Source organism: Ascaphus truei, unplaced genomic scaffold (genome assembly GCF_040206685.1).
Source record: "Ascaphus truei isolate aAscTru1 unplaced genomic scaffold, aAscTru1.hap1 HAP1_SCAFFOLD_3368, whole genome shotgun sequence".
NCBI lineage: Eukaryota > Metazoa > Chordata > Amphibia > Anura > Ascaphidae > Ascaphus > Ascaphus truei.
The window spans coordinates 1-19102 of NW_027456364.1; the positions used below are offsets into that span (position 1 = coordinate 1).

A 19102-nucleotide genomic window follows, 5' to 3' on the forward strand; every position below is an offset into this window, starting at 1 on the left:
TCACACACACACACACACACACACACACACACAGAGAGAGACACACACACAGAGAGGGAGAGACACACACACATAGAGAGGGAGAGACACACACACACACAGAGAGGGAGAGACGCACACACACACAGAGAGGGAGAGACGCACACACACAGAGAGAGGGAGAGACGCACACACACACAGAGAGGGAGAGACACACACACGCAGAGAGAGAGAGGGAGAGGCGTAGGCACACACTGGGAGACGCGCAGGCACACACACAGGGAGACGCGCAGGCATACACACAGGGAGACGCGCAGGCATACACACAGGAGACACGCAGGCACACACACAGGGAGACGCGCAGGCATACACACAGGGAGACACGCAGGCACACACACAGGGAGACGCGCAGGCATACACACAGGGAGACACAGGGAGACGCGCAGGCCACACACACGGAGATGCGCAGACGTGCGCGCGCACACACACACACACACACACACAGCGGGAGACAGCTCCTCTCACCCACAAACTCGGGTGTGCCAAAGATGTTCTTGAACTCATTCCCCGCTTGTATCTTGTGAGCGATTCCAAAGTCGATGAGTTTGATTCGGGGGTTGGGGGTGCTCTGATCCAACAGCATGATGTTCTCCGGCTGGGTGTGGGGGGGGGGGGGAATGACAGAACAGGTTTAAATAAAGCCCCCCAAACACAGCACCCCCACCTCTGCCTGTAACTGTTATAGGCAGCTAAGAAAGTGGCTAGCAGTGTACAGAGATACTCAGCATCATTATAAAGAGCAGCGTGTACATTATAATTATGCGCAGTAGATCTGCACACTGATAAAATGCAGCATGATCGGCAGTGTATAGAATCTCTGCACCATCATACAGCACGGCGGTGATCAGCAGCAATGTATAGCGGTAATCAGCATCCTCCTACAGCGTGCCATGTTCATTATCAGTGTACAGTATTGCTACTCCACAGGGTTGCCTGAGAGATTATATATAACCGTCCATTTCGTTATTCACTTGTCCCGGAAAGATCCGCCTCCTCGCGCCTCCTCGGGAAGTGCCCGAACTTAAAGTGACTCGTGAAATTATAACAGATTTCTACTTGTGTGTAATAGCTGCCGTACGCAATTAAAAATAAAATACAAAGAGTTTAGTGCCCTGGCTGGTCACCTGATAATACCAGGACACCCATCCCTAGAAGCGGCTTGTTCATTGCGCGTCCGCCCAGCGCAGAGATGATAAAAACCGCAGCGGGAAAACAAACACTTGCAGAGAGACGCACCGACCGGTAAGAAACAAAGAACTAAACATTGTTTGTTCAGATTGTGACACGCAACTTATTTGTGTTTGAATGTGCAATAAGTAAATCAATTTTATATTTCATTTCTGAGGGTCCGTTATTAACTGATTATGACGTCTGACTTTCATACTGGATTTCGGCGTCCCATATAAGAAAAAAAAAAACCTTAAATGTGTCAGCCTTAGCTACTCAGTATCATTATACAGCGCGGTGTGTTCATTAAAAATATTCAGCATCCTTCAACAGCGCAGCGTGTTCATTAACAGTTTATAGATACTCAGTATCATTATACATGGCAGAGTGTTCATGATCGGTGTATTGATACTCAGCATCATTACACAGTGCAGCACGTTCATTATAAGGGGAGGCAGGGTAACCATAAATAAACTCGTGCCAATCAAGGCTCCCGTTCCCGTGATGTCACAGGGATGCAGCTCCAGCATTGGCCAATACCTTGAGGTCAAAGTGCGCGATGCTCTTGAGGTGCAGGTAATGCACCCCGTCCAGGATCTGCTTGAGGAACATGGTGGCCTCCTCCTCACTCAGAGACTCTTTCTCTGCCAGGAAGTCAAACAGCTCCCCGCCCGACACCAGCTCCAGGATGAGCACCACGTCGGTGCGGTTCTCAAAGATGTCGTGCAGGGGTGATGATGTTGGGGTGCTGGATCCCCCGCAGGATGTCCACCTCCGCTCGATCTCCTCCCGCTCACCCCGCGCCGGCTGGAGGACAGGCGACGCTTTTTGATGAACTTGGCTGCGTACTCCAGATCCGTCCTGCGTTCACGGCACTTCCGCACGATGGCAAACTGACCGCTGGAGGGGGGCAGGGGGAGGAAACATGTTCACATATGGGGCGAGAGGGAACACGGCGACACAAGTTAGAGAAATGGGGCGGGGGAAGGTAAGAGAGTGGACTCTGGGAAGAGGGGGGGGAAAGGAGGAGAGAGTGGACTCTGGGAAGAGGGGGGGGTGAGAGAGAGTGGACTCTGGGAAGAGGGGGGGTGAGAAAGGAGGAGAGAGTGGACTCTGGGAAGAGGGGGGGAGAGAGAGAGTGGGACTCTGGGAAGAGGGGGGGAGAGTGGACTCTGGGAAGAGGGGGGGGAGAGTGGACTCTGGGAAGAGGGGGGGGAGAGTGGACTCTGGGAAGAGGGGGGGGAGAGTGGACTCTGGGAAGAGGGGGGGGAGAGTGGACTCTGGGAAGAGGGGGGGGGAGAGTGGACTCTGGGAAGAGGGGGGGGGAGAGTGGACTCTGGGAAGAGGGGGGGGGAGAGTGGACTCTGGGAAGAGGGGGGGGAGAGTGGACTCTGGGAAGAGGGGGGGAGAGTGGACTCTGGGAAGAGGGGGGGGAGAGTGGACTCTGGGAAGAGGGGGGGGGAGAGTGGACTCTGGGAAGAGGGGGGGAGAGTGGACTCTGGGAAGAGGGGGGGGGGAGTGGACTCTGGGAAGAGGGGGGGGAGAGTGGACTCTGGGAAGAGGGGGGGGAGAGTGGACTCTGGGAAGAGGGGGGGGAGAGTGGACTCTGGGAAGAGGGGGGGGAGAGTGGACTCTGGGAAGAGGGGGGGGGAGAGTGGACTCTGGGAAGAGGGGGGGGAGAGTGGACTCTGGGAAGAGGGGGGGGAGAGTGGACTCTGGGAAGAGGGGGGGGAGAGTGGACTCTGGGAAGAGGGGGGGGAGAGTGGACTCTGGGAAGAGGGGGGGAGAGTGGACTCTGGGAAGAGGGGGGAGAGTCGGACTCTGGGAAGAGGGGGGGGAGAGGACGGACTCTGGGAAGAGGGGGGGGAGAGACGACTCTGGGAAGAGGGGGGGGAGAGGACGGACTCTGGGAAGAGGGGGGGGAGAGGACGGACTCTGGGAAGAGGGGGGGGAGAGGACGGACTCTGGGAAGAGGGGGGGGAGAGGACGGACTCTGGGAAGAGGGGGGGGAGAGGACGGACTCTGGGAAGAGGGGGGGGAGAGGACGGACTCTGGGAAGAGGGGGGGAGAGGACGGACTCTGGGAAGAGGGGGGGAGAGGACGGACTGTGGGAAGAGGGGGGGAGAGGACGGACTGTGGGAAGAGGGGGGGGAGAGGACGGACTGTGGGAAGAGGGGGGGAGAGGACGGACTGTGGGAAGAGGGGGGGAGAGGACGGACTGTGGGAAGAGGGGGGGAGAGGACGGACTGTGGGAAGAGGGGGGGGGAGAGGACGGACTGTGGGAAGAGGGGGGGAGAGGACGGACTGTGGGAAGAGGGGGGGAGAGGACGGACTGTGGGAAGAGGGGGGGAGAGAGAATGGACTCTGGGAAGAGAAGGGGAGAGAGAATGGACTCTGGGAAGAGAAGGGGAGAGAGAATGGACTCTGGGAAGAGGGGGGGAGAGAGAGTGGACCCTGGGAAGAGGGGGGGAGAGAGAGTGGACCCTGGGAAGAGGGGGGGAGAGAGAGTGGACCCTGGGAAGAGGGGGGGAGAGAGAGTGGACCCTGGGAAGAGGGGGGGAGAGAGAGTGGACCCTGGGAAGAGGGGGGGGAGAGAGAGTGGACCCTGGGAAGAGGGGGGGGAGAGAGAGTGGACCCTGGGAAGAGGGGGGGGAGAGAGAGTGGATCCTGGGAAGAGGGGGGGGAGAGAGAGTGGACTCTGGGAAGAGGGGGGGGGGGGAGAGAGTGGACTCTGGGAAGAGGGGGGGGGAGAGAGAGTGGACTCTGGGAAGAGGGGGGGTGGGGAAGAGAGTGGACTCTGGGAAGAGGGGGGGTGGGGAAGAGAGTGGACTCTGGGAAGAGGGGGGGTGGGGAAGAGAGTGGACTCTGGGAAGAGGGGGGGTGGGGAAGAGAGTGGACTCTGGGAAGAGGGGGGGTGGGGAAGAGAGTGGACTCTGGGAAGAGGGGGGTGGGGAAGAGAGTGAACTCTGGGAAGAGGGGGGGTGGGGAAGAGAGTGGACTCTGGGAAGAGGGGGGGTGGGGAAGAGAGTGGACTCTGTGAAGAGGGGGTGGGGAAGAGAGTGAACTCTGGGAGGGGGAGAGGAGAATCGCAGGGACAAGAGCTTAACTCGATCAGGACAGCGATACTGTGACCGCCGCCCCAGTGTTACCTCCCGAGCTCCTCTCCCATCTCAAAGAATTCCTCCACATTCTGCTGCCGGAACCCGCTCATGGTGCCGCCGCCGCCGGTGTCTCCGAGCCCAGATCCCCGCTCCTTCCGGGCCCTGAATCATGGGATGCCTGAGCGGTCACGTCACCCCCACCCTCTCCGCCGGCTGATTGGGTGGTTGGCAGAACTGAACGAGAACCCCCTCCCCCTCCTCTCTCAGGGATTGGTTCCCACACCGAACCCGCCTCCTGTGAATGGCGGATGTTTTTGTTAAAAGGTGGGAGAGGTTGCACCTAGGGTGACGTCAACAGCGACGAGTGGGCGGCTGAGACGTCACCGGGGGCGGGACTAAAGGCCTAGAATGCCACGGCCATGTAAGATTGTGATGTCATCCCTGCATACCATACAGCACTAAATATCCAATCATTACCTATAATATATAAAGAACCAATTATCACACAGGTGGCCCTCTACATTGTAAAGATGGCATTAACTATTCTCCGCCCAATGCACATCTGACGTGTAGGGCTTTCTCCTCTATCTACACCACCTTTACCCCCTCATTGGTACCAGGGCAAATTATTCCAGCAATGTGCCACCGCTTAAAATGATCTTAAAAAAGTCGCAACCCATTTAACAATGGCTACCAGTAGTTACCACTTCCTTTTTTTTTTTTTTTTACATTGGTTTGAAGCAGGGTGCCACCGGAGGTGAAGCCCGTTAATTTGAGCTCCTAGGGACCACCTTGCTTCCCGAGATACTTACCTCCAGAAAGGTGCTGGGATCTCCTGCAAATGCTCCCACATTAAAAGGGGACACTGGGAAGTCCGCACTATCCCAGTTCCCATTATCCCGCAGGACACAGGAGCTGTGAAAATCTGCCATTACATGAACCATGCTAGCTGAGCGGCTAACTGCACCCCCTACAAAGGAATGATCGAAAGCAGGGGGGTGGGGGGGTCACCAGAGCTGAAAGTAATGGGGTTCACCAGCCCTGGAGCCCTCTGGTTCAAGCCAACGGGAACTGTTGTATTACCACTTTACTCTTCCAAACTTCATTGGAATGATCATGGCATAAGCACCGTAAAGGAGAGGAGCGTCTGTTAGTAAAGACACCGACTGGCACTGTGTTTGAAGCAGGGGAAATCTGGTCCAATGCCGTGTCGGCTCCTTGTGAACTTGGGCAAGTCACTTTGTCTCCCTGTGTCTCAGGCACCAAAAACAGATTGTAAGCTCCACGGGGCAGGGACCTGTGCATGCAAAATGTCTCTGTAAAGCACTACGTAAAACTAGCAGCGCTATACAAGAACATGCTATATATAATCAGTGTTCTCGTAGATTTCCCAGACATTGATGCGGTTTTGTAGCAATACTCACAGGGAAGTAGTTGGGAAGCTTAAAATTAAAGCCAGTGACATTATCATTGATTACTCATGACAATAGGGCCCATCTAATATTTAGTAGTCTAACACTGCAGCACACAAAGTTGCTTCGTTAAAATTGAACCTCAAAAATTTATGTTTTATTGGGGTTAGGCCACAATGACCGCCTGTTATGTTTGTTTAAAACTGGGTTAGAGTGCAACCGGGTCTGGGATTGTTGGTGCAATTAAAACCAGACCCACACCCTTGACAGTTAAAGGTAACCAGGACATATTTAAGGGATTAAAAGGGGATTTAAATATTCTGGCAAGAGCATGTGGTAAAGAATGCCCGGGCCCTTATTTACTAAATGAGACTTGCCCTGTGTACTGTACCATGGACAACAGATACATTTCTGACCAGCACATGCAGCAATGTCAGTTGAATCCAAAGATGCTGGACTAGTTAGGCTGTGTATGCAAGATATTTCCATTTTTGGACAAATGGATAAACCCAAAGATTAGCCAATCAGTGCAGGTCACATTCTCAGAGGGATCATATTTTATACTTCCATTGAAAAACTAAGGTTGTCATTGTGTATGTTAGATGAGGGATTTATAACACCCACAAAAAAAAAGTGGTACTCATCTTTGCCCATTTTAGTTATGCCAAGAACCAGTCATCTGCCATCTAACTAGACTCAAAAATAAGGTGTTTTATGCCAAAGAGATTGGAATTTGAAAATCCAGAGCAGACATCACATTCTGGTTTACACTAAATGCAGAGTTTGTTTTTAATTTTACATTTGGATATTCTTTTCAGTGATCTTTGTACTGTTATTGTATATTAAAGCCAACATTTAATGTCTGGGCTCTTTATAATTTTTTTTTTTTTTTATTAATTAAGGTTTAAGCATGGATTCTCTGAAGCTGAACCCCAGCAGCAGATACCCCCTGCTTCAATAAAAACAAAAACAAATCCAGCTTGTATTGCCTCCAACATCTTGGAGTAACTGCATTTGCCACAATGTTTGTGCGCAGGGCTTCACTAGGAAAAATATACCTAGAAACTACAGGTAAGAGATGACATGTAGCAAATTAGTGCAGTGTGGCATTTGGGGGAGATTACTCATTTTAGGGAGTCTACTGGGATGTCAGTTGGAATTATTAACCTTTGACACATGAGCATGTGACCCATCACAAAAATACTAAGCACCAGACTACATAGAATTTGACAGCAGATACAGACTGCTTGGCCCCAACCTGAAGTCTCACTTAATCATGAAAGTCAGCCATTACTTAATCTTGAGTACATCCCAAGCAGTTTTGCATTTCTTTACCACCACTGCTGAAAACCCATCACACTGAAGTATTGCCTCAGATTTCCAACCCCTCCCACCCCAAGCATATGTCCTCTTGCTTTGTGCCATAAAGGAGGACCTGGATTGCAAGAGAGACAAACCACCATATCAGTTTTATTTTTTTAATGGCACTAATACACTGCTGATATTCATGCTGACAAGTCACTGCACAAGTTTCCCAGCCTTCTACAGTCGTCTCACCACTCCCAACCCCTTCCCACCAACAAAACCCCACCATCCCCTACCAAACACAAGGTGTTCTTATTATACTCAGATGGGGGGGGGAGGGGAGAAACCTCCCCACCTCACATTTCAAATAAATATGAGTTATGGGCATGCTGAGGGGAGAGTGGAATTTCAGGGCTGTTTGAGTGGGGAGACTCCCCCACACAGAGTGCAATATGGGGAGCTCCATGAATGAGACATTTCTGCAGTCTGCAGGTTACAGTCCAAATCCAGACGATCTCAGTGTTGCTGGGGGAGTGGAGAAACGGAGCCTTACAGCTTGTCTAGGAAGTTATCCAGGGCCTGGACTGTCTCCTTCAGACCCTTGCGCTTGCGGGTCTCTGTTACCACTTGGCTGGGGCGGGTGGTGCTGTCAAAGGGGTCACCAGGCAGGATCTGCCAGTGGTCAAATACACATTGAGGGAAGGCCTGGCCACCAGTGTTAGATCTCAGGTCAGCGGTGAAACCTGCAGAGGGGAGAAGGGAAGCAATAAATTGGGTGTTCAGAGAAAAGGACCTGAACATGTGATCTATACAGCACCCCTTAAAACCCAGCAACCACCTCTGGGATGGAACGGTGGCAACATTACTCATGCAATTAACTGAAGGAAACTGCCCAGCTAGTTAGGAGATGCTTCATTAACCCTGTACTGTTCTGCTGCAGCTTGAAAAGAACAAGCTCAGTGTTTAATACAAGGACCCTGCACATCCCAGGGCAGTTCTAGGGTGCTGTTCACATCACACTATGATTTTAGCCCTTTACGGTATTGGGCACCAGGGGACTCACCGAAGGACTCATTGACAGGCAGGAAAGCCTTGACTATGAACATGGGAGTTCCAGCCACCTGGGATTCTTCAAAGACGTGGCCACGCTTCCTGTTCAGGACACCGTAGATGCCTCCCACCACCTGCTCAGGACACTGTAGGCAGAAGCAGGGGAAGGTTACTCAATGAGCCATTATGGAAGGAAGGGAGAGAGAAGGAGAGATATATGAATGTGGCCTGTCAATCAAGGAGTGAACAGGCCAAGATGTGTTAACAGTAGCAACGAATGGGTTAAATACTTTTAATTGAATTCCAATCTCCGGTGGGATATTCTGGGTAGTTATTGGCCAATAAAACAGACTTGAGTGTACAAATGTTACTATTCTGCCAGAAAGGGACATTGTAAATTCCTCACCAGCGGAGCTCAAAAAAGTGACAAGTGTCATGGACTGACAGTGCCACAAAGTATGATCATTTGATACAACCATTACTATGAGCTGTTACTAGCAGTAATACACAGTAGTACACAGTAGTACTATTAAATATGAGGGGTATTGAATGTCAGAATTTTCCTTCTGTTAGACATCAGGCTAGCAAAATAGGTCCAAGTGGTGAAATTATACAAGACAACATGTGTAGCATTATGCCAGTGGTTACAGGGAGAACGTTACAGGGTATTTTATATGCAGATTCATTTGGGTTTAAAATCACTACCCCCAGCCATTTAAACAGACAGCCACAGGAAGCTGGCCTTTCTAATCTGTTTGTCAAGTGGAAATGTGGTGTCCAAGTTTAATTGGAGCATTCCTAAAAATCAGACGATATCTTAGAGGGGTTAACAGGAAATAGTTTAATTGCATAACCTAGAGCCTCGTCCCCTGCACCATGCTCCGTTTCATACTTATAAGTCTGCATATATAGTAGATTTTGTAGCACTATCACTGCATACTTCGTTAAATTACATTTTAGATTTGATTACTGTCTTTGGGGTCAAGCTGAAAGTAATACCTTATTGAAAAGGCTCACGGCATTAGACATTTTGCTACATTGTATTTACATATTTTTTTCTAGTATCAAGGGGACCAAGAACGCCTGAGTGTAAGATCTGCCATTGGCAGTGGAAGCATAATTGTGTAGTGTGATTGGAGATATCGCCCATTTAGCACGCTGCAGGAAGGAAAGTGTTAGATGTTCTAAACTACAGTCATGTGCACAAGGGTAGTGCTGCTATGTGACATGGTCCATGAGGCAGCCATTTGAAACGCTAGAATTGCAGGCAGAATCTTTCCTTCAGAAGACATTAGGTATGCATACTGACCTGGATCTCCACAAGGTAGATGGGCTCCATCAGACGAGGCTGTGCAGTCAGCACGCAGGCATACAGGCAACGGCGGGCAGTGGGAATGATCTGGCCGCCCCCACGATGGATGGCGTCAGCGTGCAGGGTCACATCGTGAACATCAAAACGGACTCCACGCATGTTCTCCTCGCACAGGGCACCCTGCAGGAGACAAAGTTTGAATTCTGCACAGGAAAGCACTGAATGGATCAGATCATGGGGAAACTGACCAGTAAATCCATATATAACAATACTGTTTTAGTGCAAGTTACCATTGTGTCAGTGAGGACTGCCCAGCAATTACCTGGATTGCCTAGATTTAACTCAACCCAGATTGGCATGTGCATTGGTGCTGTATTGTTATAGGTACTGGGAATATGCAGTGGTATGTAGGAGTGGAGGGGAAAAAAACAAAAACAAAAAAAACTAGTCAGGAACCGAGGAAAGATTGTGTATCTGTATAAAAAAAAACAATGCCCCCCTCCAATGGTCTATTCCAGCATCTTACCCAATACAGGGAGCCATGAGGGATGTTATTTAATTCCGGGGAGGCTGGAACTTAACACAAAACAGCCCTCGGAATAAGTGTGGTTGGTGGGATGGAGCAGGAGAAATGGTAGGTCTTGGATTTAGATTGAGAGTTCTGACTTGACTGGTTGACAAGCACTGGTCACACTCACTGCCCACCTTCTTGGACTATTCCCTCACCTCTTTGGTGGCCCACTGGAATCCTGCCACCACACTGTCCTTGATCTCGTTGAGGTACTGAACTCCCTTGGTTACATCAGTCAGGAGGTTGGGTCCAGTTCCGTCGGGGCCAAAGCACCAGATCTTACGGGCCTCTGTGACATCCCATTCATATTTCTCAGTCAGGTAGCGGGCACGGGTCTTCAGTTCTTGCCGGGCAGCAACATCACCCTTGTCGATGTCCTCAGCCAGACCATCAGGCATGGGGCGGGCCTTCATGTACAGACGGTTGTGCTTGTTGGGTGACTTGGACAGGCACAACTGGTTGGACTCCTCGCTCACCGTCTCACGGTAAGACACAACGGGATCAGATTTCTGCAGAAGGAGAAAACCAATGTTATAGGGATCCTCCGTGCCAGAATAACCATGCGGGATTACAGCTAGGTGCCCCCCTCCCATGCCTTAAACCTTATTCTGGTTCGCTACATTTTAGATTAGAATACGCAGAGGAATAAAAATCATGCGACAGATCCAAAATTCAACATTCGCACGGCATATGCCTCAAACTATGACAATTTAGAACGTTTTGTGCGCTTCCATCTGCATAGCTAAAAGGTCACCACGGTACCATACAATAGGTTCGGTATCACAGCCGCCTGCTCACCACGTTTTATTCCTAAAAATTAGCCCAACTGAAAACGTAACTAAGCACTCGGGCTTCATCACTGGAGGTCAAACAGCCTTAGCTCAGGGTGAGACCACTTCAGACATGGAATTATACTTGGAACACATCTGTGCAGTTTGCTGGGGTGAAGCAAGAACACGAGTGGGCCGGTGTACGCTACCGCAGTGTTTTATTAATAAATGTTTAATTAAGTAGCTAGGAAAAACAAGGCTGGTATTTTGCTTTAACCCTTGGCATGCCTTACAATGTAGCTGCCAATTCACAAGGTATGATACACTAAAGGTCACCAGTGACAGCTACGCCCAGGAAAATACCACTTTGACGAGATAGTGTCCTTCACAAGGCCACAGCCCCCCAGGCCACTCTAACACTGAGGGGATACAGAGCTTAAAGGACATCTTATGGAAACCAATTTAAAGACTAATCATTTGTAGGTGCACTGCATTGTCAAGTCCTTGACAGGCATGTTGAACAGGTTCTGGTGTGACCTGCATCCATAACATGTTCCTGCAGTTTGATGTGTCCATATGGGCCCTGCTCAGAACACACGGGATGACCACGTGTCTCACCTTGATTGGAATGCAGGCGTGATCCTCCTCCAGATCCTTTAAGCAGATCTCCAGATGCAGCTCTCCTGCTCCAGCAATGATGTGCTCTCCAGACTCTTCAATGATGCACTGAGGGAAAGTGATTGAAGGGTTACAGGAGCCTGATGCCAAGGTGTCACATCCTTAATCTTGCTGTGTTAAAGGTCTATACAACAGGCAATAGCAGGGTCAGTAACCACCTTCCTTAAGTTGTCACTAAGGCAATATCTTAAAATTAATGCGGTGATAAATTAATGCTTTTATTGGGACTGAAATATTGCGATAGTCACTCAAGACATAAGGCCTTAATTTTATAACTACTCATCCAATTTTGTTAAGAGGCACCAAATTCACATTAACAGGAACAAAGGCAGAATACCATGTCACAGTTGGTCCCTTTGAGACTCACCTGCACCATAGGGTCAGATTTTGCCAGACGCTTCAGACCCTCCACCAGTTTGGGGAGGTCAGCAGGGTTCTTTGCCTCCACTGCCACACGCACCACAGGGCTGACACTGAACTTCATGACACGCATGTTGTGGGCGTGTTCAAAGGTACTGATGGTGCCAGTCTTCACAAGGTACTGGTCCACACCAACCAGACCAACAATGTTACCACAGGGCACATCCTCAATGGGTTCCACATAGCGCCCCATCATCAGGATGGTCCTAGGAAGGGTTACAGGGAGGGGAAACGTTTGAGAATACATCAACTCATGCCCAAACTACTCTGAATAAGAGCTTGTAACTACCCAATTGCATCAAAAGCAACCCAAATAAACATGCTGAAATATAAAGCAGTGTTGGGTACCACCGCCTACTTCTATCTACAGACCAAAACACTAGTGCAACGTCCATTTCAAACTTGTCTCCAGACCGTACACAGTATGTTAAATGTCAAGCCTTAGGAAAAAAGCCCAGGTTTAATCATGGGGTTTTCCAGCTTAACCCAGGAAATAAGACTTGGGGTGCCCATTACATTGTTGTAGTGGGCACCCAGTAACAGAAGCCCCCTACACTATACTAGTGGGTTAATAGTAACACCAACTGGTCTATAAAGTGAGCTGCATTGAGCAATTGTCTTGATTGGGGTCTAGTCCTTACCTCTGGATTGGCTTCAGGTACAGGTCTTCCTTCTTGCCTGGGGTGTAGTTTGGTCCCATGATTCGGACTTTGAGGCCAGTGGAGACGACACCAGAGAAGACTCTGCCAAAGGCGTAGAATCTGCCCTTGTCGGTGGTGGGCACCATCTTGGAAATGTACATCATGAGGGGGGCTTTAGGATCACAGTTCTTGACTCCTGTTAAGGGCAGATGGGCTCATTAGAGGATGCCACCTCATTGGTTAGGATTACTTCTACTGGGATAATGCAGATCAAGTAACTAGAGCACAAGATCAATGGCAATAATAGCACAATCAGCACCACTGCAGTTTAATCAACCTGCTCAGAATTAAATATATAAGTTAAGGGAACAGTTTTGTCTTGTAAGGAGGGTGATGCAGCATTTAAGTTTAATATTTTCATGATCACTGCAGTGCCACCATCAGGATACATCTTGTCTCCATTTGCTCATTTAGGGGCACATTTAACAATGAGAAAAAAAAAATCCACATGATTCCCAATAGCATCTGGGTGCAGGGACACCTACCCATGGCAGCCTCATCATCACCAGGTCCTTCATACAGCAGCTCACAGCGGTACTTCTGGGCAGTGACAGGTGAGGGTAGGTGGATGGTGATCATTTGGAGCAGGGCATCACCAGCTGGCAGCCAGCGCCTCATAACAGCCTGCAGGATGGTGGTCAGTTAACATTTAAGGTCACGCTCAGAATATTTACCATGTCTACACCCTTCAATTTCAGATTAGTCATACCATTGTGCATCTAGATTCATGTATATACAAGCACACTCTATGTTCATGACTAGTTCTCTACAAGGAATAGTTCCTGTTACAAATGCAGTACAGCAATTTAAATGAGTGCCTTTGTAGGGCTTACAAACCCCATTATAAAACAGTTTGAAAAGCATCAGTACAAGTTGCAGAAAAGACTAATCCAGTGATTTGACCCATTTTACAACTTAAAATGGAGGCTGAATCCTCCACAGCCTTCGTTAGTATGCACAGGGTTTCATTGACGCAACAGGGCAGCTCACTGGTATGATGGTATAAGCCAGGACATTACCTTGAGTAGTTGTTTGCCCTCCTTGTCTTTGTCCTCAGCATCCAGCTTTATGTCCAGTTTCTCGATCAGTTTAGCAGTTTCATCCTTGTTGAAGTTCATGATTGCATCAAAGACCTGGGTGAGAACAAGGTGTCAGTTGTGCATACCCTCAGTGGGACTGACTCCACAGGACCTGTTCCCTGGTGATGCGTCAGACCCTATAATTTCTTCAGCGTTTTGTCAGGTCAAAGTGAAGAAAAATGAAGTCATCATTCACAAGTCCCAGCGGCCCAGCAAAATACCACACACTACCTGGAATGTAGAGTCAAAGTATCCTGCCCCTTTTACTTATCAACCCCTCAGCTGGCATGCTGATCAAGGCAAACATAATTTAATGGGAAGTTACGGAAAGAAGTGTATGACTATACAGTCAACTTACCAGATGGGGTCAAGAGGAGACCTTTAACTTCAATGTAAACCATGATAAATACAAGGTCAGGAACACCAACAGTTTACAAAGACTGGCAATACAGGGCTACGACCACATGTATATATTCAGGCTGTGATAACAGCTCCATTACCTTGAAGATGGGGTCCAGGATGAGCTGGCAGAAGGTCCTGGGCAGCTTCTTGCCTTCTGGGTTTGAAGCAGACTTGCTGAACTTGCCGTTGGAAGGGTCGAAATACCTGTTGGAAAGACACGTCAGTTCTGCGTCCTGCACAGGATGTAGCTCAATAAATAATAGGTCTGCTACAGACACCATGTCAAGCACTAAAAGCAGCCATAGACAAAACAAGGCTACAATTACCATAGCAGAGCTGCAATGTCTGCAGCGCGCAACAGGATTATGTTAGAACTGCTTGAAAAATCAATGCAGCATTAAGAGTCACAAATGCATCTGTTTTAACATTCATCATTAACCCTTTGAGCAGTGGTGCTGAACTCCTGGCCTCAAGACTGCACAACAGGTCAGGTCCTCAGGATATTCCCCGCTTCATCACAGGTGGCTCAGCCAAAGATTGTGCCACCTGTGCTGAAGCAGGGATATCCTTAACCCGACATGTTGGGGGTTGGTCTTGACTGTATTTGATAACCTCTACCGCATGTGCATAAATGTGCAGACAGGTCTGTCTCAGCTGTTACATAGTCACTCACTTGTCACCCCACAGTTTCTTCATCATGTCCTCTACTTTCTTTGCCCGATCTCCTGAGGAAAGCGGAGCCTCTCCCTTGGCAGAGAACTTTGATACATACATCTCTGCAAACTGTTTCATGGTGAACGCCCATCCATGCAGACCAGAGCCAAAACCAACAGTGCCAAGGATCGGGTCAATCTGGGGAGAGGAAGAGTGGGTCACAGCACTGCTAAATCACAAAGTAAAACTCAAGGATTGGGATACAGCAACTGGCCCGAAAAACAGATTCCTATGCAGACTACAGGCCACAAAGTGGCTGTTTAGGCTACGGCCCCAGTACTCACGGCTTCACGCGTGCCTGCAGATTATAGCCGCGATCCGCAGTCTGTAGGGGAGCTTGGGGCCATGACAGGGCATATCTGCCCTTCCATTGGTGCGTGCCAACCACATGATTGCATTGCAGCATGTGACAAAATTGTCTTCCATGCATGTCACAGCGCTTTGCGCACCCACAGCCACTGGGGCCTTCCCCATAGAGCTGTACAGTGGGGCACACACATTGTAACATTTGCTGCAGCAGCCACTGGGAACCTGGCCTTACTTCATAGCAGTGTCACCAAATGCTTTACTGCAGGTTTCAGGCAGCAAAGAAGGTTAAAAGGCCGCTTGGTGAATCTTATATAAAGTCCATAGGGCCCAGGAGTGCATTGCGAAGAAATTCTAGCGGCAAATGGGTCAAGACACGTGTGGAATGGACCCGTGGAGTGTTGGGCTGTGAAACTCATGCCCCAGCAGTTAGATTGCCAGCACTCTAGGGTGTTTAGTATTTAACACCTTTTAGGAACCAAATTACTTTGTTTGCAGGAACACGGCTCAGATTTGATTTGGAATAGCATTATGGTGACACGGCACATCTCACTAATCAGTGATAAGCCATTAACCATTATGCTGCCAGAGGCCTGCAATACTGCAGCAGGATTAAGAGTCATATGCCATATTTCTGCCCACAATATGGCTCTGATCCAGTGCTCACCATGATGTTTCCCATGGGTCCAGACTCTCCCTCCCCATAGGTGGAAATGATCACGTTGACGTTTTCCACAATGCGCTGAAAGGTCTGGTACAGCTCCTCTGGCGAAAGCTGCAGCTCGAGCAGGGCTCTGTCCATCTTGTTCATCATCAGCACAGGGCGGATACGCTCGGCAATGGCCTGACGCAGCACTGTCTCAGTCTGCACGCACACACCTGCCAGGGAGGGAAAGGAAAACCGGTCACTACAAGCAAAGCAGGAGTGTGACGCCTCACTACTCATTAAGTAGTAAGAAACCTAAACTTTACTCTTCTGCTGCTACAACAGCCTGCAATATACTAAAGCAATAACCCGAGCTAGGATTAAGGTGTACCCACAGCTATTAAAGGGGGTAGTCACTTCTAGGATGGAGAAATTGACCATGACAGGTTTAGTGGAGGAGATTGGCACATTTTAAACAAGGATCAGTATGTGAATTTTTATTAATTTGTAAATGCAAGCTATGGGTGATATTACAATCTGTGTGACTGATCATACTGCTTGGGAGCCTTTCAAACATGGTGCATGGTCTTTGCTTCATAACAGCACGTTAAAGAGCCGTAAGTCAGAAACAGAAGGCCCCAATGCAGAAAAGGGAACATACAGGATAAAAATGTAACTGAAAATGTAGTCTTTCAAAGAAGCAGATAACAGAAGTTAAAGTGGACCTGCTACACGGGACAGAACATTTAACCCTTTTATTGGGTCTAATGTTACTAGGAGTTGTTTGGATACAACTAGCCTGCTGCACTAAAATTCAGCCAATGCAAATAGGAGACAAAGTTTAGTCTGTCCGCCAAGAATTCACTGATCAAAACACCCTATCCTCCATCAACATGTCAGGAGCCAGCAGGTAGAATCCTCACCAGAGACACAGTCCACCACAACCAGTGCGCCGTCTGTGACACGCAGAGCAGCAGTGACCTCTGAAGAGAAATCCACGTGACCAGGGGAGTCGATCAGGTTGATCAGGAAGCCAGTGCCATCCTTGCCCTGCTTGATGAAGGCCATGTCGTTCTCAGATAGCTCGTAGAAGAGGGAGATGGCTCTGTGGGGAGGGAGCAGAGTGTAGTTGTTACCAACAGATGGGCGATTAAGATGCCTAACCACTGGGACAGTCTCCTCTATTACTGTACATGCAAGACAGTATTCAGTATTGTCTACAGAAAAAAATAAATAAAAAAAACACAGGAGGTAATAGAAGATTTGACCACAACAAGCCATGCCAACACTGCAGTGTTATGATAATGTACTGCACAATGGTATATGGCAACATTGATGGATGAACGGCTTTGTGAATGTCAGAGCTTAAACATATGTGCTAAAGTCAATGAAGTTGAGCTACAATGCAGCAGTGTGTATTTTAAATGGGTCCGTGCTATGGAATGCATTGCCATTCTCTGCAGCACTGACTGGCTACTGTACGTATTAGGTTCTGATACGATCACCTGCTGCACTCACGTGGATTTGATGGTAATGCATCGCTCCTGTTCATCTTTCCTGGTGTCGGTGAAGCGTGTCTCACCGGCGCGGGACGAGGCGATGATGCCAGCCTTGCTCACCAGTGAGTCCGTGAGTGTGGACTTGCCGTGGTCCACATGGGCTATGACCGACATGTTACGGATGTTCGCCTTCTTGTCCATGATGGAACGGATCTGGTCGACCGTGAAGTTCACCTAGTGATAACAGGTAGGTCGGGCGTCACTAGCAGCACATTAGGATTCCCAGTTACCCCCAGATTAAAGGAATTAAACGGCAAGCTCTCCAGGACTCAATAGGCCGTGTCCCATAATTAGATAACGGGCCACAAGTGCCAACTGTTCCGTACTCCACCCCATCTCCTGCAATTCCCAACAGGCTTTGAAGACTTGACGAACCCAGCGCCATTTACCCAAATAAGAAATTTGTGTTGCTCAAAACACAACATTACTAGTTGGATCCCACTTTAAAAATATTGTATTCAATTCATTCCACCCTTCACAGTAACTAAACACCCTGCATTCACTGAATGTAGTAAGGTGCCCCAATTGGGGATGAAACGCCATTAAAAGGCCACGCCAACAATGTTTGGCAAACAAAAGCAGGACGCAAAGGAGCAGGAATAAAGCAGCATCAGACTGCTGCGCATGTGAGCAGTTACATAACCAAAGGACGTCAGCCGTTAACCCTTCCCAGAGGCAAAGATTCCCAGCACAACTACCATGAGCACAGAGCTGGCTGCAGGGAGATAAGGATTCAGCCAATGCAATGCAGGGAGGGATGAGTCAACTCATAAGCCATGGCATACAGAGTACAGAATGCACCCCATAATTTATAGGAAGAGCAACTCCGCTGCTAAACAGATGCGATGAGGCAGATCATGTATACTCAGACCAATTATGCCCCTTAAATTGCCATGACCCCAGGGAGTACCGAACCCCCTCTACATAATCTGATAAATACCATTTTAGGGTTCATAGCTATTAAGTGTCCTGCTGAAAGCCACAATTAAAACCCACATAATGCCAATAGCTGCTCATAGAATCCGCCTCCGCCCCCCCCCCCCCCCCATTTTCATCCACCCCCACTATGATTACGACCGCAACCCGGTGGTGATTGCACAACTCTCGCGCTCCTCTCTCTGCAGTACCGCCGGTGACCACGCCGGGAAGGGGGGAGAAAAGGAGCCGCCCGAGAGAGCGCCTGTTCCACCCCTCTGCCGGCTCCAGTGCAGTTTGAGGCCTAGCGCGGCCTATACAGCTCCGTGCTCTCCCCACTGCGCAAGCCAGGAGGGTAAAAGATACGACAGGAAAGAGCCCGGCCTAGACCTATTGTTCGCCATCAAAAGAAAAAAAAAACCTTTAACGGCACCCGGTCCCGCAAATATCCCGCGGGGCTTGGAGAGGGAATGACGGAGTATACCAGGGCGCCGCGGGAAGCCCGCTCTCCCTTACCATTTTGGCGGATGGCGATGGATTATCCTCACGGAAGACGGGATGGAGGCTAGTGCGTGCTGCCTGCCTCACAAGGGACCGACAGGCGGAAGAGAACGCTGACGTCAACACGCCGGCCTTATATAGTGCCGCGCCGGCTGGGTCAGCTGACTCGGATAGGGAAGGGCACGCATGCGCTATGACGGCTTTTGGGGGGGGAAGTGGGAGGCGGTATGTAACGTCATTGCTTAAAGGGGCAGTGCTCCAGATATGATGGACACGTGTATTGATCAGTAGCTGTGCATGTGTGCCTGCCAAAGGACTGGGCTGTGCTGCCTGAGGGTGCTGGGCGTTGCTGGCTCTCCAGCAGCAAAGGGGTTAATATTAATAGGGTATTTTGAGGTTTCTTACTCATTAAGCACTAGCTGCGTATGTGAAGCTGCACATTATATTCTGAGGG

The 19102-nt window shown here is 49.4% G+C and overlaps 1 protein-coding gene and 1 pseudogene across 1 annotated transcript; both read right to left on the reverse strand.

Moving 5' to 3' along the window:
* Positions 1-409: 409 nt before the first annotated feature.
* Positions 410-4537, reverse strand: LOC142483568 (death-associated protein kinase 3-like; annotated as a pseudogene).
* A 2646-nt stretch (positions 4538-7183) lies between these two features.
* Positions 7184-18821, reverse strand: LOC142483569 (elongation factor 2). Its single transcript, XM_075583597.1, has 15 exons — positions 18664-18821; positions 17192-17406; positions 16597-16778; positions 15695-15906; positions 14681-14859; positions 14106-14211; positions 13546-13659; positions 13012-13150; positions 12467-12662; positions 11773-12031; positions 11346-11453; positions 10113-10466; positions 9384-9566; positions 8088-8220; positions 7184-7767 (listed from the first exon to the last, which is right to left on the reverse strand). Exons 1-15 carry the CDS (start codon positions 18664-18666, stop codon positions 7574-7576), a joined length of 2577 nt encoding a protein of 858 aa, XP_075439712.1. The 5' UTR covers positions 18667-18821; the 3' UTR covers positions 7184-7573.
* Positions 18822-19102: the final 281 nt, after the last annotated feature.

What these genes read in the sequence shown, in the direction of transcription:
- LOC142483569 (XM_075583597.1), bottom strand. An exon ending in TGATGATGAGGCTGCCATGG is followed by an intron (nt 12,663 to 13,011) that starts GTAGGTGTCCCT and finishes TGCCCTTAACAG; the next exon opens with GAGTCAAGAACTGTGATCCT. An exon ending in GCCTGTCAATGAGTCCTTCG is followed by an intron (nt 7,768 to 8,087) that starts GTGAGTCCCCTG and finishes TCCCCTCTGCAG; the next exon opens with GTTTCACCGCTGACCTGAGA.